At 51.2% G+C, this 22,891-nt stretch overlaps 1 protein-coding gene across 6 annotated transcripts in view; it reads left to right on the forward strand.

Annotated features, from left to right (window-relative positions):
* Positions 1-22,891, forward strand: part of LOC103347661 (uncharacterized) — a 151,485-nt gene that overhangs the window by 87,973 nt on the left and 40,621 nt on the right. For all 6 annotated transcript variants that reach the window (XR_011386554.1, XR_011386550.1, XM_070069016.1 and 3 more), the window contains one exon: positions 9,953-10,204. Coding sequence is in view for 4 of the 6 variants with exons in the window: in XM_070069016.1 (XP_069925117.1) it covers positions 9,953-10,204 (252 nt within the window). In the remaining 2 variants the exon portion in view is untranslated. The remainder of the gene's footprint in view (positions 1-9,952; positions 10,205-22,891) is intronic.

Consider the following 22,891-nt stretch of genomic DNA (forward strand, 5'->3'; position numbering starts at 1 on the left):
TCTCTGTAACTCTGGCTTTCAAATAAATAGTCTTTTTTATTAAAAAAATATTTATTTATTTATTTGAAAGGCAGATTTACAGAAAGGCAGAGAGAGAGAGAGTCTTCCATCTGCTGGTTCACTCCCCAAATGGCCGTAATAGCCAGAGCCAGGAGCCAGGAGCTTCTTCTAGGTCTTCCCATGCGGGTGCAGGGGCCTCAGGACTTGAGCCATCTTCTACTGCTTTCCCAGGGCATAGATGGATCTGAAATGGAGCAGCCGGGACTGAAACTGGTGCCCATATGGGATGCCAGCACTACAAGTGGTGGCTTTACCCACTACACCACAGCACTGGCCCCATAAATCAATCTTTAAAAAATCTCAAACTAGATCTCTGTATGGTGACAGGAAACTAATCAATAAAGCCATCACCACTGCTTCTCCAATCTACCTCCATCCCCCAGTCTGTTAGCAGGAGGCTAAAGTCAGGAACTAGGGGCAGGCATTGAACTCAGCCACTCCAGTATGGGACATGGACTTCTTAACCAGGGTCTTAACTGCTAGGTTGGGTGCCCGCCCCACAGCTGTGGTACTTATGGGACTATTATCAGTGGTTCTCAGATGGGCAATTTTGCTCTTGCAGCTCTCAGCAGGGGACATTTGGTGATGTCTGAGATACTTTTGGTTGTCACAGCTGGGGTGTGTGTGTGTGTGTATGCAGGCTTGCTCACACTCCTTGCCAAGCATGCTGATAGACATCATGCAGTACACAGCTCAGCCCCGCAGCAGAGACTTAGTAGAGTGTCAGTAGTGCCCAGGCTGAGATACCTTGGCTGTAAAAGGACAGACTGTGTCCCCTGTGAACAGCTGAGCTGTTTGGGTAGTAGATTTGCACAGACTTGAGAGCAGACTTCATCACCGCAGAGGCCAGGGCGGGCTGCTGAATCTGCACTGAGGCCACTGGGCCACAGGCTGCTCTGAGTGGGCCCACAGTTTGGAGGGGGCCTCCCCCAGTTAAGACGTGAGGGTGTTCACAGGGTATAGCTGCAGCAGTGGGAAGTGGTATGTTTGGATCAAAGCCAAATCTGCACTAGCGGCAAGGCGGAAACACTTAATGGCTCATTAATTATAGGATGCCATCGGATTGGCTTTGGCTCTGGGTGTGGGACAGTAACCTATGCTTTAAACAGACAGCCCCATCACTCACCCATAATTAGCAGCGACAATGGGCCTCATCATAGAACTAGAGTGACAGGTGGCCCACAACACAGAGCCTCAAGCCTGGCCGAGAACTGGGCTTGAATGCCACACCTGTGGGGCCGACCAGCCCTGGCCTGGCCAACCCACAGGGGCCTGGGTGCAGAAGTGATGCGTCTTTCCTGGGCGATGAGTATGTGCTGAGAAGTTGTGATGAGCTGGGCACTGACGGGCCCAGGAGAAATATGAGCCTTGCCCGAGGTCTGGTGAACCGAGGAGACAAGATGAAGCCTGAAAAGTTAGACAGCACCCCAAGAGAAATCCCCTCTGCCCCTTAGGCAAGGTGGGAGTACTCCAGCTGACTGGGAGTTGTGGGGCTAACGCTGTGGCGTAGCCGGGTAAAGCCACCACCTGCAGTGTTGGCATCCATATGGGTGCTGGTTCAAGTCCCAGCTGCTCCACTTCTGATCCAGCTCTTCTGCCTTCTTCTGCCTTCTGCTATGGCCTGGGAAAGCAGTAGAAGATGGCCCAAGTCCTTGGGCCCCTGTGCCCACATGGGAGATCTGGAAGAAGCTCCTGGCTCCTGGCTTCAAATCAATGCAGTTCTGACCGTTGCAGCCATCTGGGGAGTGAACCAGCAGATGGAAGACCTCTCTCTCTCTCTCTCTCTCTCCCCCCCTCCTCCTTCTCTCCCTCCACCTCTGTAGCTCTCTTTCAAATAAATAAAATAAATGTTTTAAAAAAAGATTTATTTTACTTGAAAGGCAGAGTTACAGAGAAAGGTTGAGACAGAGAGAGAGGTCTTCATCCGCTGGTTCACTCCCCAGATGTTCACAATGGCTGGAGCTGTGCCAATCTGAAAGCAGGAGCCAGGAGCTTCTTCAAGGTCTCCCATGTGGGTGCAGGGGCCCAAGGACTTGGGCCATCTTCTTCTGCTTTCCCAGGCCATAGTAGAGAGCCGGATCGGAAGAGGAGCAGCCAGGACTAGAACCGGTGCCCATATGGGATGCTGGCACTTCAGACCAGGGCTTCACCCACTGTGCCACAGCACCAACCACATAAATAAATCTTTAAAAAAAAAAAAAAAAGAAAAAAACAAAAGGGAGCTGTGTACTGGCCAGGTGTGGGGGCCTGCATTCCTGGGAGGTGTGGCCAGAACACACAGTGAGCTTCTTGTGAAAGAGGCAGGAAACCCAAAGAAGAAAAGAAGACATGCTAATAACATTGGCCAGAATCAGAGTGTTAGGATTTTGGTTCTGTCCTATATGATCTTTTTTCCTAGGTGTGTGTGTGTGTGTGCGTGCGTGCGTGATATTTTATTATTTTATTATAAATGAGTCATACTTAGCAACTAATTATGAACACTTTTCCTGGCCAGTAAATCGACTTCTTATGTACTATACACTTCCCCTGATGTAATTCATCCTTCATGGTTGTCGCTTTAGATTGGTAACAGTTGTGTCACCCTGGGGCTGTGTGTGTGTGGCTGGTGGGGAGGTGCTTCAACAAGTTCTTGAGAAAATGGAGTTTAAAGAGAAATTTCTTTTGGTGCAAAAAAATTTTTTTGTTGTTTTTATTTGACAGAGTTAGAGAGAGAGAGAGAGACAGAGAGAAAGGTCTTCCTTCCATTGGTTCACCCCCCAAATGGCTGCTATGGCTGGAACTGCACCGAGCCGAAGCCAGGAGCCAGATGCTTCCTCCTCGTCTCTCATGCGGGTGTGGGTACCCAAGCACTTGGGCCATCCTCCACTGCCTTCCCGGGCCACAGCAGAGAGCTGGACTGGAAGAGGAGCAACCAGGACTAGAACCCGGCACCCATATGGGATGCCGGCACTGCAGGCAGAGGATTAGCTAAGTGAGCCATGGCACTGGCCCCCCGTGCAAAAAATTTGAAATCCTGATATGAGGGGTTTTCAAAAAGTTCCTGGAAAATGCATTGTATGAAAAAACTATGCATGGCTTTCATGTGTTTTTTTTTTTTTGGCACCAAAATAAACTTCTCTTCATTCCATTTTCCAGGAACTTTTTGAAGCCTTCTCATATGTATAATACGGACTTCAGCACATTTTTATTTTTATCCTTAGAACACGCAATATCAGTAGAATTGCTAGGTCAAAGGATGAGCATGATTGCAAGGATTTTGATCCATATCACCAAGTCGCCTTCCAGAAAGCATGCACCAGAGTAGGCTCCTGCCACCAGTCCTGTGAGTGTGTCTCTCTCACTACTTCCTACCCAATATTAGGTATTAAATTTGTTTAAACTTGATAAACAAAACAAAAAAAAGAGGGAGGAGTCTTTCATTGTGGTTTTAGTTTGCTTTCCTTTTTATAATTTTAGTACTATGACTCTTTGACAGGCCTGTTGGTAATTCCCTTGGGATGAATTATCCAGTTTTGTGCTTTATCTAGTTGTTTCCATTGCACTGGTACAGTTTTCAAAAATTATTTAGTACAGTGAGTTCTTTCTGTTGTGTTTTTACTTACAAGAGGGCTTGATCTGTATTTAGGCTAGTGTTTGAAATATTTTATCCTAAAAAGAAAAAAAAAAAAGAAATATTTTATCCTAGATGGCCATTTGCATTTTTGCCATCTCTTAAAAGCTTTTTAAGTCTAGAATGCTCCTAATCAAGGCAGCGTATGTAGGCTCTCCAAACTCTTGCCAGGCAGAGGTGGGGCTGGAGAGGTGGTGACCTGGCAGGGGAGGGAGGCAGTGGGAGGGCTCAGGATGATTCATGGGGTGCTGACCTGGATGAGGAGTGGGCAGGTGGAGGCAGAGAGCGCAGGGCAGGGGACACAGATTGGGATCATGCCCTTTGAGATGGTTGAGAGGAGGCTCCTGGTTGGATTTCTAGGATGGGCAAGTTTCTGTCCTTTTATTGGGCTCATAGGGGTGCTTTCTGCTACAGAAGTATATATTCACATAAAGTGTGCCTTAACACTGTCCTAGGTTTTTCTGCATTGAAGTTTAAATGTCTGAGGAACAGGTGGTATTTTGGTGAATTGTGAAACAGGAGGAGTTAATTTCGTTCTCCGGAAGTCACCCATGGTTACAGTCTCTCTCCTGGCCGCCCCATTTCCAGGTGTCCCTGCCTCGTGGCCTGCTCTGTAGAACTCCGTTCCCACATCAGCTCGTCTCTGTCACCCAGCTGTCTTTCTAGACTTCAATACTTGCCGGGGACAGGTGCACTTCCTCACACTTTTTGCCCAGGATGCTTTTTTGGTTGTTCCTCTTCCAGGCCAGCTCTCTGCTGTGGCCCAGGAGTGCAGTGGAGGATGGCCCAAGTGCTTGGGCCCTGCACCCGCATGGGAGACCAGGAGAAGCACCTGGCTCCTGGCTTTGGATCAGCGCGGTGCGCCAGCCGCAGTGTGCTGGCCGCAGCGGCCATTGTGAGTAAACCAATGGAAAAGGAAGACCTTTCTCTCTGTCTCTCTCTCTCACTGTCCACTCTGCCTGTCAAAAAAAAAAAAAAAAAGAGTGGACTTCTAAGTCATTTTACCAAATCATTTTGCCAAGCCCTACTCCTGGGGACTGTTCAGTGGGAGCTGGGACTGTGGGTCCCTGGTGGACTCTTGGTGTCTGCAAACATCAGATGAACCAGGAACTGGGCTGGGTGGGGCTGGGCCTTCTTCCCCACTGTCACTGCCCTTCCAGTGGCAAAGCCTCAGCCTCTGGCCCTAAGACAGATCTGTGGCCCTCAGAGTCCCTGTGTTGCTACTGCTGCTATGGCACCCACCCTGCACCTCGACTTTCCCCAGGGCTCTGTGTTGGGGTTCTCCTGCCTTCAGCCAGTGCCCCCTCAAGCCTGGGCTCCTGTGGGTGAGCTCTGGGCATCGTTTCTTAATCTGTCTCATCCATGTTCTTGCCAGAGAGAACTCTTCACAGCTGCTGGCATTTTGATGACTTTTTCCTGGTTTCTTTGGTGGGTGTGTGTCTCCCCCTGTTTTGCATTTGCTGGGGTTCCTTCTTTTTTTTCTTTTTTAAAAATTTATGTATTTATTTGAAAGTTAGAGTTACACAGAAAGGAGGGAGGGAGGGAGAGAGAGAGGGAGAGAGAGAGAGAAAGGTCTTCCATCCACTGGTTCACTCCCCAGTTGGCTGCAACGGCCGGAGCTGTGCTGATCCGAAGCCAGGACCCAGGAGCTTCTTCCAGGTCTCCCATGTGGGCACAGGGGCCCAAGGATTTGGGCCATGTTCTACTGCTTTCCCAGGCTACAGCAGAGAGATGGATCGGAAGTGGAGCAGCCGGGACTCAAACCGGTGCCCATATGGGATGCCAGCACTTCAGGCCAGGGTGTTAACCCGCTGCACCACAGTGCTGGTCCCCCTTCTTTTTTTCCTTAACTGAGCTTTTTTCGGGAGCTTTCTTATTGACACCTAAGGATCATGAAGTCCCAATTCCCGAGCATACATGTCAGTGAATTTTCCCATAGATACTCCCTGTGGAACTACTCTCCCCATCAAGATGTTTCTTTCAGAGTGGAGAAGCTAATGGTGGGAGGTTGGATGGGGAAGGGGATACTGCAGGTGTCCTCATACTGACTTTTTTTCTAGAACTATCTAAAGCTGTCAGGTGATAAAGGGGTGTGGAGGGCTGAGGGGTTGGGATTGGCATTGTGTTCTGGCCCTCCTCCGTACAAGTCATGAGACTTTCTGTGCCTTGGTTGCAACAACTGTGAAATGGGAGCAGATGCTAGGTCTTGCCTCACAGGCCTGTCATGCAGATTACACGGAACAGTGCAGGTAAGTGCACAAAAAATGCTAATTGTTGTTTTTGTTGTTATTACTCATGAGGAAGAGGAGGAGGAGGAGTTCTTAACTGAGAGTATGCATCAGAATCACCTGGGGCCCTTGCGCAAAATACACACGCTCAACCCAGCTGGGCCCCTGAGTCAGGAGCCAGTTTTCAGACACCTTCACAGGTCATGGTATTGCTCATCCATGTTGAAGAACACTGGGATGAAGGTGGCCGTGACTGCAAGCACGGAGGCCAGCAGGAGGCAGGGCAGGGCAGGCTCGAGTTGGGCGGGGCTGGAGAAGATGCCAAGCTGGGCAGACAGAGGTGGAGTGTGAGGTGACCAAGAGGTGGTGACCATGACAAGGGAGGGGCACAGGGTGACTCACAGGGTAGGAGCATGTAGAGGAGGAGCCAGATTGGGGTACAGGAAGAAGAGTGGTGGGCCTGGGGACGGGGGACAATGTGGCCTCTCTCTTGGGCTCCTGATGGAGGTGATGAGTTAGTATTTACTTCTCTAGGCTTGGCCAGGTGCTGTGGTTCTGGGAGGCATCAGTGTGGCCTGGTCGTAGAGCCCGCATGGAGGGAGGGGAGTTCACAGGTAGCCCTCGTGCAAAGGGCTGTGTGTGCTTCTCACTCCACGCTCCCCAGACGTAAAGAGCTTGCTAAAGCTGCTACTGAGCACTTGCAGTAAACTCTCCTCCTCTGAAACTGAATAACACCGTGGTCGTTTCCTTCCCACTCGGGTCACAAGGTTTCCAAACCCTCTCCAGCAGCTTCCCCAGGTGAGGGGCGTGGCTCCACTTCCCACATCCCTGCACCCCCAAGGGGTTGTCTCCTCAGACTGGCTAAGACAGTGTGTGAGTCATTCCAGTGCCTCCTTTAGAAGCGTTTGTATCTAGAATCATAGGTGCCCTAGAAGTAATGAAAGATGTCTTGTTCCTAGGGGGAAGCCACCCATTTGAATTATTCACTTGCTGGGGATAAAGACACACATGAGTCTTAGAGTCTCATCTCCCTTTGGATGTTAGCTCCAAACTGGCAGTCCTGGAAACAGGCCCCTCACACAGCTCCATCAAAATCCCTGCCTCCAACCAAGCTCCACTGCCACTTCCCAACCACTGTGTTAGCAGGAGTGGCCTTCTGCTTTCCCACTCTGTATGAGGGAAGATAAGGCCTGGGAGCAGGGAAGGCTACCAAGCTAGCACAGCACTGCCTGCTGGTTCCCTAGGGAGAGCTTGAAACCACGACCACCACTTCAGTGGGAAAAGGAGATGATTTGTTTATTGATTTTTAACTTTTTTTTTTTAAAGAAAATGTGGAATTACAGAGACAGAGCTTTTATCCGCTGGTTCACTCCCAAAATGGCTGCAATGGCTAGAGCTGGGCCAGGCTGAGGTCAGGAGCCAGGAGCTTCATCTGGCTCTCCCACATGGGTGCAGGGGCCCAGGTACTTGGGCCATCTTCTACTGCTTTCCCAGGCACATTAGCAGGGAGCTGGATCAGAAGTAGAGCAGCTGGGACTGGAACCAGGGGCCAATATGGATATAGATGCTGTAAGCCACATCTTGATCTGCTGCTGCACCATGGTGCTAGCCCAAGGTTTTTCGTTTGCTTGTGTTTTTTGTTTTGTTTTGTTTTGTTTGTTTGTTTGTTTTTAAGGATTAAGGGCATTGTGGGCCACTTTTAGCAAGATTTCCCTTCAGCATGGTTGAAACAGTTCCTTGGCGATTGAGCTTTTACTTTCCAGAAAAACTCACTCATGGGACCCTCTATGATCCAGATCATAAAGAAGCTGCCGAGCCTGGGAGTGCACAGACTGTGTAGAGCCCTCGTGGGGTGACCTCAGGCGCTGGGCAAGCCATGCTCGCCCAGCCCAGTGTGCCTCACAGCCCAGTCACTGGCGGGCTCCTTTGTTGTCCAGCTTGAGTGCATGAGTGACTCCTCCTCAGGCTGCAAGCTTGCTGAGCCCTGGAGACAGGTGTGGAAGAGGGCTCTCAGCTGCGCAGTCCCTAGGGATGGCAGTCCTGGTCTGGCAGGTGGGGGTGGGGGTGAGTGCAAGGGGACAGATGTTTGGGTTTGGGGTGTAGTGTGGAGTGGGCTTGAAGCCAGAGTCCAGCCTCTTCACCTCTTTGTCCAAGAGAGGGCAGCCCATTCACACGAGGCGGGCGGGCTCCTTGTGTCCTTACTCGCCTGTCCCCTCAAGGCTCTCTGGCTACTCATTCCCCATATCTGCACCTGTGACTCGCTGGTGACCTCAGGGCTGCTGCAATCAGTGAGGGGGCCTGCCAGGACAGCCAGGTGTCGCTGAGAAAAGGCAGGCCGGCCTGAGGTGGGAGCAGCAGGCTGAGGATCTGTGACTGCCCAGGAGGCTGTCTTTCCAGCAGATGACTGCACATGCCTTGTAGCAGCACACTGCCGATTGCACATGCTGTTTGATTACAAAATAGTGAAGCTGATTTTTTTTTTTTTAAGATTTATTTATTTGAGAGGCAGAGTTACAGACACAGAGAGAAGCCATCCATCTGCTCGTTCACTCCCCAAATGGCCACAATGGCTGGTGCTGGGCCGGTCTGAAGCCAGGAGCCAGGAGCTTCTTCTGGGTCTCCCACGTGGGTGCAGGGGTCCAAGCACTTGGGCCATCTTTTATTGCTTTCCCAGGTACGTTAGCAGGGAGCAGATTGGAAGTAGAGCAGCCAGAACTCAAACCAGCACCCATATCGGATGCTGGCACCACAAGTGGAGACTTAACCTACGACACCACAGCGCCGGACTCTGCTGCTGCTTTTTGAGAAATTTTATTCTGTTTGTTTGAAAGACAGAGAGGAAGACAGATCTCCTGTCCCGTGGTTTATTTCCCAGATGCTCACAATGGCCAGGGCTGGGCCAGTCCAAAGCCAGGAGCTGGGACTTAATCCAAGTCTCCCACATGGGTGGCAGGGACCCAGCCATTTGAGCTGTCTGCTGCTACCTCCCAGGGTGTGCGATGGTAGGAGGCTGGAATGGGGAGCTGAGCCAGGACTTGAACGCAGGCACTGCAGCATGGGATTCGGGCATTGGAAGCAGAGGTTCAGCCAGTTTGCCAAATGCCCACTCTGAAACTTCCCTCCGATGGGGGGATAACAATACATAGCAACACAGTCAGCCCTCTGCACCACAGCTTCCATTTCTGCAAGTTCAAGCAAGCTCCATCAAAAAATTTGGAAAAAAAAAATTGTCCTGAACACAAGCAGACTCCCCCCACCCCTTGTCCTTATTACCTGATGTAATCTGGAATGAATTGAAGGATACAGGAAGATGTGTGTAGGTTATACGCAAACGTTACGTGATTCTGTACCATTTGGTATCCATGGAGGGTGTGAAGCTGACCCCCTGCAGATACTGAGGTTAAGATGCAGTTCTCTCAGATCATAGCATCACAAGTCTGAGAGACTACAGAGGGCTCACAAAGCCGCTCATGACATGGACACGGGGCAGGGCGCATCTCAGGAGTGCTCTCAAGAAACTGCCTGCGGAATTCCCATTTCAGTGGGAATGCAATAATGTGTACTCGGTGGAGAAAAGCCTCTGCAATGCAAGTACTCTAACTGGTGGGCATTACATCCTGATGGTGAAATCACAAATGATATTCATAGGGAGAAAAGGAGCAAGCACAGCCCAGTGTCCTAGCGCAGTGGGTTAAACCACCACCTGCAACACGGCATCCCATGTGATTGGTGGTTCAAGTCCTGGCTGCTCCACTTCCCCTCCAGCTCCCTGCTAAAGCACACAGTAAGGCAGCCGATGATGGCCCTATTTCTTGGGTCTCTGCCACCCACATGGAGACTGGGATGGAATTCCAGGCTTCTGGCCTCAGGCTGGCCCAGCCCCTATGGTCATTTGGAAGTGATCCAGCAGATGAACAGTCTCTGTCTCTCCCTTTCTGTCACTCTGCCATTCAAAGAAATAAAATAAATCTTAGAAAGCAAAAGGGGCAGGCAGCAGTCATATCAGCCACCTGAGCTCAGGTCCCACCAAGTCTCTCATTTCTCTCGTTTGCAGAATGCATTCATTGTGAGATGTCAGGATGCCCAGAATCGGCAGGGATTGTCAAGGAATCCTGGTTGGCTCCAAGGTGGTTCCTCTGCTTCCTTCCCTGTCTCTTTGGAGAAAGAGGAGGGGCACGGCGTGGCTGTCCTGTGCTGGGGGAGCTGCGAAGCATTAACATCATCGAGAAGGAAGAAGTTCCCGAGTCCCATCTTGTTTCCACCTCAACTGCCCTTGAGAACAGAGCACGACATGAAAATCACTAAGGTGAAATTCAGGGGCCGGAGGGAGGCGGGGGCTTTGCCTCAGCGGAGATGACGCCACCTGCGATGCCTGCATCCTTTATCCAAGTGCCTGGGTTCAAGTGCCGGCTCTGCTGCTGATTCCAGTGTCTGCTCATGCACACCCTACAAGGCAGCCGTTGATGGCTCAAGTACTTGGGTCCTTGCCACCCATGTGGGAGGTGTGGATGGAGTTCCTGGCTTCAGCCTGGCTGGGTCCCTCCCGTTGTGGGTATTTGAAGAGTGAGCCACAGATGGCAGATCTCTCACTCTTGCTCTCATTCTCTGCCTTTCAAATAAAATGAAGAGGCATACATATCTTAAAGAGTGAAATGAATGTTAGTGGAGCCCCCCAACTCCTTCCCAGAGCAAGACCCCACTTGTCATATCCCCCAAGGGCCCAGAGCCTTGGAAGCAGTCTTTCTGGGGAGAGGTGGCCTATCCAGACACAACTCCATGCGTTAGTCCAGATTTAAACATAGACGAGGGAACCAGAAACCGTGCCGCCCAGCAGTTGGTTTATTTTTTTCAAGAAACACCCTGCAGGGAGGCTTCTGCGGGCTACAGATGGCCCAGCCCTGGGAGGGACAGTAAATAGCTGTGGGGTTACAGAGTCAGGATTCAAAATAATTTTGTCAGAGTGGGGATAGAAGGAGAAAGTTTTACAAAGAGGGATGTAATATTTAATACTTGAATTCACTAAAATTAATCCTCTGAGTGGGTAATGGGGGCCTACGGGTTAGGGGAGGCTGGCTTTGCAAGGCTCCATGTGGACCCAGAGTGGGAGGCTAGGGACAGCCAGCCACTCACGGAGCAAGGGTCCAGGACAGGGGAGGGGGCTGCAGGCTTGTCCACTCCCTGCTCCTCAGGTGCCAGCATCCTATATGGATGTCAGTTCAAGTCCCAGCTGTTCCTCTTCCTATCCAGCTCTCTGCTATTGCCTGGGAAAGCAGCAGAAGATAGCCCAAGTACTTGGGCTCCTGAACCCATGTGGGAGACCTAGAAGAAGCTTCTGGATCCTGGCTTTGGACCAGCTCAGCTCCGGCTGTTGCTGCTATTTGGGGAGCAAACCAGTGGATGCAGGATCTCTCTGTGTGTCTCTCCCTTTCTCTCTGTAACTCCACCTTTCAAATAAATAAATAAATAGTAAGAAAAAAAAAAAAGGAGGGCATGGAACAATGCACACCTGTGAGGATTTGGGGGTGGTTTAAAGGAGTTAAATCAAGGTGCTTGGACTGGGCTACACCCAGGGCAAGGCTGTGTGCTGGATAGCTGCTGTGACTGTCATTGTCACCAGCATCATCAGTGACTCACCACGCAGTGAGGAGGCTGTCTGTGCTGGGGGGGCAGAGATGAGTTGGGGCGGGCATCCCTGCCTTCAAGAAGTCACCACCCTGGATAGAAAGGCACAGGCCTGTCACCTTGGGGCTGGGTAGGGGACTTCGTGGGACGTGGTGCTGGCACCCGAACAGGGTCAGCCTGGAAGTCCTCTGGGGCAGTGGGCCAGCTGGCGTCTTGGAAAGCAGCTCCTGAAACTGTGACGCGACTCCGAGGCATGCGGTGTTTTGTTGGTCCTGTGCTTTCCTGGCTGTTTGCTCTGGGGGCGGCTGCACAGGGCGCCCCCTCCATGCCCCAAGGGAATATTAGGACTGGCCTAGCCGGCCAGGCAGGTCCCAGGAGGCAGGGCCCAGCACTGGGGCCTCCTGGCACAGCTGGTGCTCGCAGCCCCCTAATACTGGGTCTCGGGCCGAACAGAAAGCCCCCTGGGTGGTGTACACGCGCCGGCATCCTCTGTGCTGCAGTGTGACACAGTGACTTGTCCTACCCAGGGCCGTGGCTGGTGACAGGGTCATCCCCCTTTTACAGCTAGGAAAACAGGCTGGGACCTTAAGTGTCGCATAAAGGACCAAGCCAAGACTCGGAGCCAAGATTTCCAGTGCCCAAATCAGGTGCCGTAGCTGTACCCCACCCTGGGCTTCGCCGGAGCTGACTCAGCTGGGAGCTGACCCTGCCCTCCAGGATGAGATGGAACCATGGAACTGCAGCAGGGCCAGGGCGGGAGGCTGCCGCAGACCCCTCCAGCGGGGGGAGCCACCTGGTCCTACTGGCGGACTCCCTTCTCTTTCAGCAATCATCACAGAAGACGGCTGCAGTGGTTTAGGAAAACAATGTTTAGAACCCAGGGTGGTCTTTGTTTCAAACCAAATTTTATCTGTTGTGCTCAAAATTGACAACAGGTAGAAGGGGACTGTTCCAGGTGAGGACAGATCCCTCACACCCGCCCTTGTGAGGATTCTACAGAGCCGCGTTTGTGTGTGAGCAGGGTCCCGGGTGCAGCGCTCTGCAGCTGATAATGAGCTCCTCTCCGGCAGCCCTGGGGACCCTGAGTCCCACGCAGCAGGCTTTGGGTTTGTTTTTGGCTTATTTTCTAATTGTGGGGAAATATACATAACACAGAATTTATCACTGTAGCCATTTCTGAGGGTGCACTTCGGTATCCCTAAGTACATTCACAAATTGTGTAGCCATCACCAACATCATCTCCAGAACTTCCTCAGTAGTCTGCACCTGTTAACTCCCCAGCCCCCATCTCTGGCAACCACAATCCTACTTTCCTTTTTAATTTTTTTTTTTTTTTTTGACAGGCAGAGTGGACATTGAGAGAGAGACAGAGAGAAAGGTCTTCCTTTTTCCATTGGTTCACCCCACAATGGCTTCTGTGGCCGGCGCACTGCGCTGATCTGAAGCCAGGAGCCAGGTACTTCTCCTGGTCTCCTATGCAGGTGCAGGGCCCAGGTACTTGGGCCATCCTCCACTGCGCTCCCTGGCCACAGCAGAGAGTTGGCCTGGAAGAGGGGCAACCGGGACAGAATCCGGCGCCCCGACCGGGACTAGAACCCAGTGTGCCGGCGCTGCAGGCAGAGGATTAGCCTAGTGAGCCGTGGCGTCGGCCCTTTTTAATTTTTAAAAGTTACTTATTTGAGAGACAGATACAGACAGAGACCTTCCATCTGCTCGTTCACTCCCCAAATATCTGCATAGCTCGGGTGGGAGAAGGGACACAGGGGATGCCCGGAAGAACCTGGCCCTCAGGAAGCATCCCCTCCAAATTTTAATCTCCTCTATCATCCATCATCTGTCTATCATCTATCTGTTGTCTGTTTAGCTATATCTGTCTACCTGTCATCTATTTGAGAGACAGAAATATGGACAGAGACACAGACACAGATCTTTCCTCTGCTGGTTCACTCCTCAAATGCCTACAACAGTCAGGTCTAGGTCAGCCTAAAGCCAGGAGGTTGGAACTCCATCCAGGTCTCCCATGAGGGTAGCAGGGGCCCAGGCACTTGAGTCATCACTTGCTGCTTCCCAGGGTGTGCAACAGTGGAGAGCTGGCTCAGAAGCAGAGTCAGGACCCAAACAGAGGGACTGATACGGGATGTGGGTGTCTCAAGCCGTCATAACTGCTGGGCCCCTGCCTGCACCTGGTGCTGCAGGAGAGGAGCTGGAGGCTGGACTGGGGAGGCTCTTGTTTTCCAGAACTCTCCTTCCCTGTGCCTTCTCACTCAGGCCAGGCTTCCCATCGCACTCCCCTTCCCATCCTCAGCACCTTTGTTCAGGCTGCTCTACCTCCTGGGCACACCATTCCCGTTCCTCTCCTTTCTTCCTAATCTAAGGCCACTCGTATCTCCAAGTCCAGAGGAAGCCACATGTTCTCTGCAGAGCTGGGCTGTGACCGGACCCCCTCTCCACCCAGCCTGGAGCAGCATAACCCTCTGCACACTAACGACTTCCCAGGCCTCTCCCACACAGTGAGAGGCACACAGAGCCGAGGCCCCAAAGTGTGTCCCAGTCAGAGAGAGAGAGGAGAGCAAGCTCCCATTTATTAGCTCTCCAAATGTCCACAACAGGTAGGACTGGGCCAGTCTGAAACCGGGAACTAGGAACTCAATCTTGGTCTCCCAGATGTATGGCAGAGACCCAACTACTTAAGCCATCACCACTGCCTCCCAGAGTCTGCAGTCACAGGAAGCTGGAGTCAAGAGCCAAAGATGAGACTCGAGCTCTGTCACTCTGAGTGTCTTAACTGCCAGGCCAAACATATGCCCCCAAGCTGGATTTTGATCCTGGAGAAAACAAAGAAGCCCAAAGGTTTGACTCAGCCGCCAAGTAGCAAAAGGTCAGCCCCTACCACATGTGATCTGTAACCACGGGCTGTGGGAAGTGGTTCAGTGAGGTGGGAAGAACCTGGGTGATAAAACAAGAGGGAGGCTTTGCATGGACCAGTGGTGACAAGTGCTGGGAACTGAGGAATGTGGGTAACTCAGCCCTCTCTCATGAGGTCTGAATGCAAAAGAGAGGAGAGGGAAGACGAAGGAAAAGAAGGGGAGGAGAGGGGAGGAAGGAGAGAGGAAGGAAGCAAAGGCCTAGGCCTGGAAGCCAGATCAAGCTGAACCTGAATCTCCTTTCTGTTTCTTTTAATTGTATAACTAGACACGGCATTACTCTGTGAGTCCTGGTTTCTGCCTTTGTGGAACAAGAATTCAATGGATGTACGCAGTGAGCCTCCCATTGTTCTTGCCAAATGGCAGACACTCAGCAAATAATGGGAATTGCTTTGTTGTCTGTCTGTCTCTCTTCCTCTCAAGTAAAATAAATAAACAATAATTTTAAAAAATCCCCCCTCCTCTCTGGTGCCCATGTAGGCTCTGCCAGGCTGCCCTTCATGTGCAGAATTGTGTAATTACCACCGCCTCCACCCTCTCCCATTCTTCACATTCCTCCACTGATTGCAGTTTCAACACACTGTCCAGCCCCTGGCTGGAGAGTGGCAGCTTTGTGCAGGGCCTCCTGCCGCCTCCCATCTGCCCCCAAGATTTCCAGGCCAGGTGCTCATCTATTCTCTGCACAGCTCTATTCACCCCACGCAAAGGACCCTCTTACCAGAGCCAGTGTTGTGGCACAGCAAATTAAGTTGCCACCTGTGAGGCCAACAGCAGTGGTCCCAACTTCACTTCTGATCCAGCTTCCTGCTAATGCGCCTGAGAAAGCAATGGAATATTTCCCAACTGCTTAGGTCCCTGCCACCCGTTTGGGAGACCCGGAAGCTCCTGGCTTCTGGCCCTTGGCTCCCACCTGGCCCAGCCCTGTCCTGGCTATTGTAGCCAATTGGAGAGTAGACCAGCAGATGGAAGCTCTCTCTCCCTATCTCTCCATCTCTCTTTTCAAATAAATAAGTAAATATTTAAAGAAAGACCTTCGCACCAATTGTTACATTCCATTTGCTTCTTTCTGATTTTGCTTTTCCAAAACTGGCTCTTTTTTCTTTCACTTACTCTTGGCCAAATTCTACAGAAAATATGTTCTCAGGGAGGTCACTAGGAGAACGGTATCCAGTAGGACAAGGCGCTCCACTGGGACTGATGGAGACCAGGAGCACAGAGGGTTCCTGAGGCCCCCACAGCATGGGAGAGAAGGCTTGGGGGAGGCGCCCAGCTGCGCCAGCCCTCTCTGGTCCAATATTCTGTCACAGCAAGAACAGCTGCTCAGGGTGTCCTTAAAGGGCCTCCAAGCTCCCTGAGGACTGGTAAGTCAATATTTGTGTCTTTCCGCCTTTGTCCTCCTGCCCCAAGATTCTTAGTGTCCCATGTCCTCATCTTCCCACCGAGATCTGTTGATGCCAGTGGAACCACTTGCTGCCAACCTCCCCCCTACCCTTCCCCCTTATTAAAACCAGTCTCTCCTGTGTCTCCTTCCCTTTCAGCTGGCCCTGTGGCTACAAACCCCTGATGAGTTAATTCTCACATATGTGGTACATTTTTAAATCTCGGAAAACTTGTATTTTAATAGGGGAGATTAAATGACAGAGTGCCAATTTCAAAGGGTAACTGTGAGGATTAGTTCTTGGTTGTGAGGCCCCCTGGGCAGGGTAGATTTAGTGTCTGAGGGATGGAGGAAGAGGAATGGATGGATGGATGGATACATGGATGGATGGATAGATTTTTTGCATGGATGGAAGTGTGGATGAATGGATGTGTACATGCATTTTTGCATGGATGATGAGTGGTTGAGAGGATGTATGTATGTGTGTATGGGTGGGTGGGTGGTAGATGAATTCCTGAATGGAAGGTGGGTGAATGGATGAATGGATGGTGGTTGAGTGCATGGATGGATGGGTGAGTGAATGCATTTATGCATAGCTGGATTGGTGGACGGATGCGTGCATGCATGGGTAGATGGGTAGGTGGGAGGTTGGAAGAGTGGCTGCATGTAACTTGAGTGGCTAGATGCATTTATGCATGGATGGATGGGTGGATGTGTGACTGGGTGGGTGGAAGCAGAAAGGGGAGAAAATCGTGGGAGGCACTGGCAGGGAGAGATTTCCAGCCACAGTCACTTCTTGAGTCTGCTCCTGGCTCTGGGGGCAGCAGGACTCTACCAACCTGAGCGTCTTGAAGTACAAAAAATTGTGAGAAGCTGTGAGATGTGGCTTTTGGATAGTGGATTTGTTTTTTCTGTTTCCCTTTCTCCTTTTCGCCCTCCCTTTCTCTGTCCCTTCTTTCCATATTTTCTTTCTTCCTCCCTTTCCTTTCCTTTGGAGATATAGTAATGCAAAAATTCACCCTTTAAAGTGTGCATTGAGTGGTTTTATGGTAGTCACAAAGTTGTACAACTTTGACCACTACCTTATTCCATAATATTTTAAAAAAAGATTTATTTATTTGAAAGGCAGAGTTACAGAGAGGCAAGGGAGAGCAAGAGAGAGCACTTCCATCTGCTGGTTCACTCTAAAAATGGCAACAATGGGCAGGTCTGAGCCAGGCTGAAGCCAGGAGCCAGCAGCTTCTTCCAGGTCTCCCACGTGGGTACAGGGGCCCAAGCACTTGGGCCATCATCCACTGCTTTCCCAGGCCCATTAACAGGGAGCTGGTTGGAAAGTGGAGCAGCTGGGACTCAGACTGGCGCCTATATGGGATGCTGACCCTGCAGACAGCGGCTTTTACCTGCTATGTCACAGCACCAGCCCCTTCTATGTTTTCTTCACCCCTAAAAGAAACCTCAGAGCCTCTAAGTGTTACTCCTCAGTCCCCAGCAATGACTGATGAGCTTTCTGCATCTATTGCTTTGCCTATTTTGGACATTTCGTATAAAAGAGTCATACAGTATGTGACCTGTGTGAGTTCTCTCACTCAGCACAGCACTGTCCAGGCTTTCCGTGCTGAGTGCTAAGTAACGTCCTGCTACATTTGATTCCCTTGATGAGTTGTTGCCACTTTTTAACTCTCACGAATAGCATTGCTATGTACAGTTCGTTTTGTGGACATAAATTTTCAGTTCTCTTGGGCATATACCTAGTACCAGAATTTTTAGGTCATGTGATAATTCTGTTTAACTTTTTGAGGAACTGCCATATGTAGGGGATTTTCAATATTTTTTTCCTGATTATAAACATACATTTATTGAGAAACTTAAATGTAAATGAACTGAGAATATAACTGTAATGATGTGGCCCATTAATAAATGGTCTTTAATATATTAATATATTTCCTTTATATCTTTCTTAAGTACATAAAAACTGTATTAAGGTGGCTGGTGCTGGGGCATAGTGGGTAAAGCCCCGCCACCTGCAGTGCTGGCATCCCATATGGGCACCAGTTCTAGTGCCGGCTGCTCCACTTCTGATCCAGCTCTCTGCTATGGTCTGGAAAGCAGCAAAAGATGTCCCAAGTCCTTGGGCCCCTGCACCCACATGGGAGACCTGAAGAGGCTCCTGGCTCCTGGCTTTGGATCGGCGCAGCTCCGGCTATTGAGGCCATCTGGGGAGTGAACCAGTAGATGGAAGACCTCTCTCTCTCTCTCTGCCTCTACCTCTCTGTAACTCTGCCTTTCAAACAAGTAAATCTTTAAAAAAAAAAAAAAAACGTATTAAGTTTAAACTATGCATGGTTTTGAGTCCTAATTATTTTACTTTACCTTCTACTGTAAGTCTTTTCCACTTCAATAAATCTTATTATAATGGGATTCTTTTTATACTGTATTGTCACCAGACACATCAGAACTTATTGAGTCTACCTGTTGTGCTGGGAGATGTAGATAATTTACGTTTTTGTGATTATCTCAAGTGATGCAACATCCTTGTACGCACATGTCTTTCTGCATCTCTGATAAGTTTTGAGATTAAATCTTAGAAGTGAGATTCTGGGAAAAAGAGTGTGAACATTTTTAAAAATAAACCTCTATTTGGAAATAATTTTAGATTTACAGAAAAGTTGCAAAGATTGATACAGAGAGTTCTCACTTACCTTTCACCCAGCTTCCTCTGTTATGATCTCACCTAACCCAAAAGACATTTGCCAAAACTAATAAATTAACACTGATATGATATTATTAACTCAGCTTCAGATTTTATTTTGATTTCACTTTTTTTTCTATGAATGTCCTTTTCCTGTTCTGGGATCCAATCCAAGATACCATGTTGTATTTAGGGTGTGAATATTTATAAGACTTTTTAAAAAGGAGATTTTTAAAAAAAATTATTTAAATGACAAAAAGAAAGGGAGAGACAGAGATCTTCCATTTATTGGCTTACTCCCCAAATGCCCACAACAGCCAGGGCTGGGCCAGTCCAAAGTTAGGAGCCAGGAGCTTCTTCTAGGTCTCCACATGAGTTCAGAGGCCTGAGGACCTGGGCCATGTTCTGCTGTTTTCCCAGGCACATTAGCAGGGAGCTGGAGCAGCCAGGACTTGAAAAGTCAACCATATGGAATGCCAGTGTTACAGGTGGCAGCTTTACCTGCGATGTCACAGTGCTGACCCCTACAATATTTTTTTTTAAGATTGATTTATTTATTTGAAAGGCAGAGTTACAGAGAGACAGAGAGAAAGGTCTTCCATCTTCTGGTTCACTCCCCAAATGGCTGCAACTGCTGGAGCTGGGCCAATCTGAAGTCAGGAGCCAGGAGCTTCCTCCAGGTCTCCCACATGGGTGCAGGGGCCCAAGGACCTGAGCCATCTTCCACTGCTTTTCCAGGAGCATTAGTAGGGAACTGGATTGGAAGTGGAGTAGCTGGAACATGAACCAGCACCCATATGGGATGCTGGCAGTGCAAGCTGCGGCTTTACCCACTACATCACAGCACTAGCCCCTAATTGTATGTTTGATTTCCCAATCACCTGTAGGGGTTTTTGTCAACGTCTAGGCTTTTAGCTACCATTCAAGGTGACACACAACCAGTGTGGGGTGAGCTTTTGAAAGCCGCAGCTGCTCAGGCTGAGTCTCCGAGACTGCGTATGCCCCCTGCACTACTGGTCTCTCCTGCTGTCACCGAGCGCACGGGCTCCAGCCAGGCAGAAGTGCAGCCCCGATGAAGATGACACCAGATGACAGAGATTGGGGTTTCCTCTTGGTTCTCTTCCTGCCTGTGTCAACTTGAGCAAATTCGTCCCATTTTCTGAGTTCTGGTTTTTTCATCTGTTAAATGGGCACGCATTCAGGCCTGTGCAGGAATGGGAGGACCACCGTGGAAGCGGCTTTGTGAAGCACTGTGCACAGGAAGGGGCTGAGCCGCACCTCCTGTGGGGAGCATGACCTCAGAACACTGGCCGCAGGTACTCCTGGAATCAACCTCGCTCCAGTCTGAGCCCACATCTTGCTGGACAAGGAGGAAATTCCTGCTCCTCCAGGGAAAGGCCACCTTAGAACCCATCCAGGAGGTCGGTGCTGCCGCCGGGAAAATGGAGGCAGGAGGGCCGGTGGGACCCTGGCGGGCCGCTCACTCCCATAGGCCTGTGAGGCTCGCACCCTGCCCCAGGCTGCCGTGGGGGCCTTTGTGCCCTTCCTAGGGACCAGCCTCCTGGCCTCAGAGGCCTGCCCCAGCTCCCTGGAGAGCAGAAGCAGCCTCTGCTCCTCCGCCTCCTCCCATCTCCCTCTTGCTCCCCCCTCCCAGGGTCTGAGGGGCTAGGACTCAGGGAGGCACGAAGTCAGGAAGGGCCTGGGGCCAGCCTCGGCCTCTCCTGAAACCCAGAGGTTCCCCTGAGGCCAGGGGCCCAAAGAGGACAGGCCCATGACCTTCTTGGAATGAGAGGGAAAGGAAAAATGCATCGGTCTAGATGGGAGTGAGTATGGGAGGAAACCATCATGCCACAGGGAGAAGAAACAGGACGGTCCGCCCTCTTGCCGGAGCTTCCGGAACTTTCCCTGTGGCCTCCAGCGTGCCCCCTCAGAGCTAGAGTTCCCTTGGTTGTACAAAGTGTGGGCAGGCCTGAGTGACCTCCAATTAAAGCAGCCCCAGGCTGGCGCCGTGGCTCAATAGGCTAATCCTCTGCCTGGGGCGCCAGCACCCTGGGTTCTAGTCCCGGTCGGGGCGCCGGATTCTGTCCCAGTTGCCCCTCTTCCAGGCCAGCTCTCTGCTATGGCCCAGGAGGGCAGTGGAGGATGGCCCAAGTGCTTGGGCCCTACACCCGCATGGGAGACCAGGAGAAGCACCTGGCTCCTGGCTTCGGATCAGTGCGGTGCGCCTGCTGCAGCGCGCCAGCCATAGCAGCCATTTGGGGGTGAACCAATGGTAAAGGAAGACTTTCTGTCTGTCTCTCTCTCTCACTGTCCACTCTGCCTCCTGTCAAAAAAAAAAAACAAAACAAAAAAAAAAAAAACAGCCCCAGACCCTAGACCCTGCGGAGGCCCTTCCCTGCCCCACAGGCCACACCCTTGTCATGGCTGCCGACAGAGCTGGACGGCGGCCTGTTGGGCTCATCTGTGAGGTGCCCGGCTGCCCCAGGGGTCAGCATGGCCCCTCACAGACACTGCGGAGCTGCGTGCACACTTGGACCTGTTTACGTTCTGTGCAGAAAGGAAAGGCCCAGCTGGAGTGGCCAGGGCTGGCCGGACCCCCAAGCCAAGCTCTCCAGCTTTCTGGGTCTGTACCTTCAGTGGGGTAGAGAAACCGAAAGTCAGCTACAGGCGTGGAAAACCCTCCCTAAGTAGCCTTCGGGGTCCCTATGTCCCTGAGGACAGAGGATGTGGGGAGGGTTAGGGGGCCATGGAGTCCCCTGGGGATTCAGCTTCCCTGGGGGTTGGCACAAGGCTCTCAGAGTGCTGGGGTCACTGGCTGGCCATGAGGCAGGGGACCCTGCCAGTGCACAGCCCGCAAAGGAGGCCCCAGAACAGTGCAGCTGGCTGCCTCACTGAGCCGGGTGGAACTTGGGTTTGGGTCCATCTGCAGGAGGACACACATGCTCTCTTCTGAGCCCATGAATGGGAGGAAAGCCGACATGCCTGCAATGGTACTGCTCAAGCATCCCCCGGGAGTTCCTGTGACATCCTTCCTCCTTACCCCTCACCTACTCCTGCTGATCCACCTGTCTCCTTCCTATGAGGTGAGTGATCCGTGGAGAAAAAAATCCCAAGACCTGGTGGCCCTCAACAGTGTGCCTCATCCAACTTCTTTTAAAATTTATATTTATTTTTATTTATTTATTTTTATTTGACAGGCAGAGTTAGACAGTGAGAGCGAGAGACAGAGAGAAAGGTCTTTCTTCCGTTGGTTCACCCCCCAAATGACCACTACAGCCGGAGCTACGCTGATCCGAAGCCAGGAGCCAGGTGCTTCTCCTGGTCTCCCATGCGGGTGCAGGGCCCAAGCACTTGGGCCATCCTCCACTGCCTTCCCGGCCACAGCACAGAGCCGCACTGGAAGAGGAGAAACTGGGGCTATAACCCAGCACCCATATGGGATGCCGGTGCCACAGGTGGAGGATTAACCAAGTGAGCCAATGCGGCGGCCCCTAAAATTTATTTAAAAAAAAAAAAATTTTAGGCCGGCGCCGTGGCTCAATAGGCTAATCCTCCACCTTGCGGCGCCGGCACACCGGGTTCTAGTCCCGGTCGGGGCGCCGGATTCTGTCCCGGTTGCCCCTCTTCCAGGCCAGCTCTCTGCTATGGCCAGGGAGTGCAGTGGAGGATGGCCCAGGTGCTTGGGCCCTGCACCCCATGGGAGACCAGGAGAAGCACCTGGCTCCTGGCTCCTGCCTTCAGATCAGCGCGGTGCGCCGGCTGCAGCGGCGGCCATTGGAGGGTGAACCAACGGCAAGGGAAGACCTTTCCCTCTCTGTCTCTCTCTCTCACTGTCCACTCTGCCTGTCAAAAATAAAAAAAAAAATAAAAATAAAAAAAATAAAATAAAAAAAATATTTTAAAGATTTATTTATTTGGGCCAGCACCACGGTTTTACTAGGCTAATCCTCCACCTGCGGGCACCAGCACCCTGGGTACTAGTCCCGGTTGGGGCGTCGGTTCTGTCCCGGTTGCTCCTCTTCCAGTCCAGCTCTCTGCTGTAGCCCAGGAAGGCAGTGGAGGATGGCTCAAGTGCTTGGGCCCCTGAACCTGCATGGGAGACCAGAAGGAAGCACCTGGCTCCTGGCTTCGGATTGGCACAGCGCACTGGCCACAACACACCGGCCGTAGCAGCCACTTGGGGGGTGAACCAACGGAAAAAGGAAGACCTTTAAGACCTTTCTGTCTCTCTCTTGCTAACTCTGCCTGTCCAAAAAAAAAAAAAAAATATATATATATATATATATATTTGAAAGTCAGAGTTACACAGAGAGAGGAGAGGCAGAGAGAGAGAGAGTCTTCCATCCACAGGTTCACTCCCTAAATGGCTGCAGTGGCCAC

This window comes from Oryctolagus cuniculus, chromosome 2 (genome assembly GCF_964237555.1).
Source record: "Oryctolagus cuniculus chromosome 2, mOryCun1.1, whole genome shotgun sequence".
In the NCBI taxonomy this organism is placed as follows: Eukaryota; Metazoa; Chordata; class Mammalia; order Lagomorpha; family Leporidae; genus Oryctolagus; species Oryctolagus cuniculus.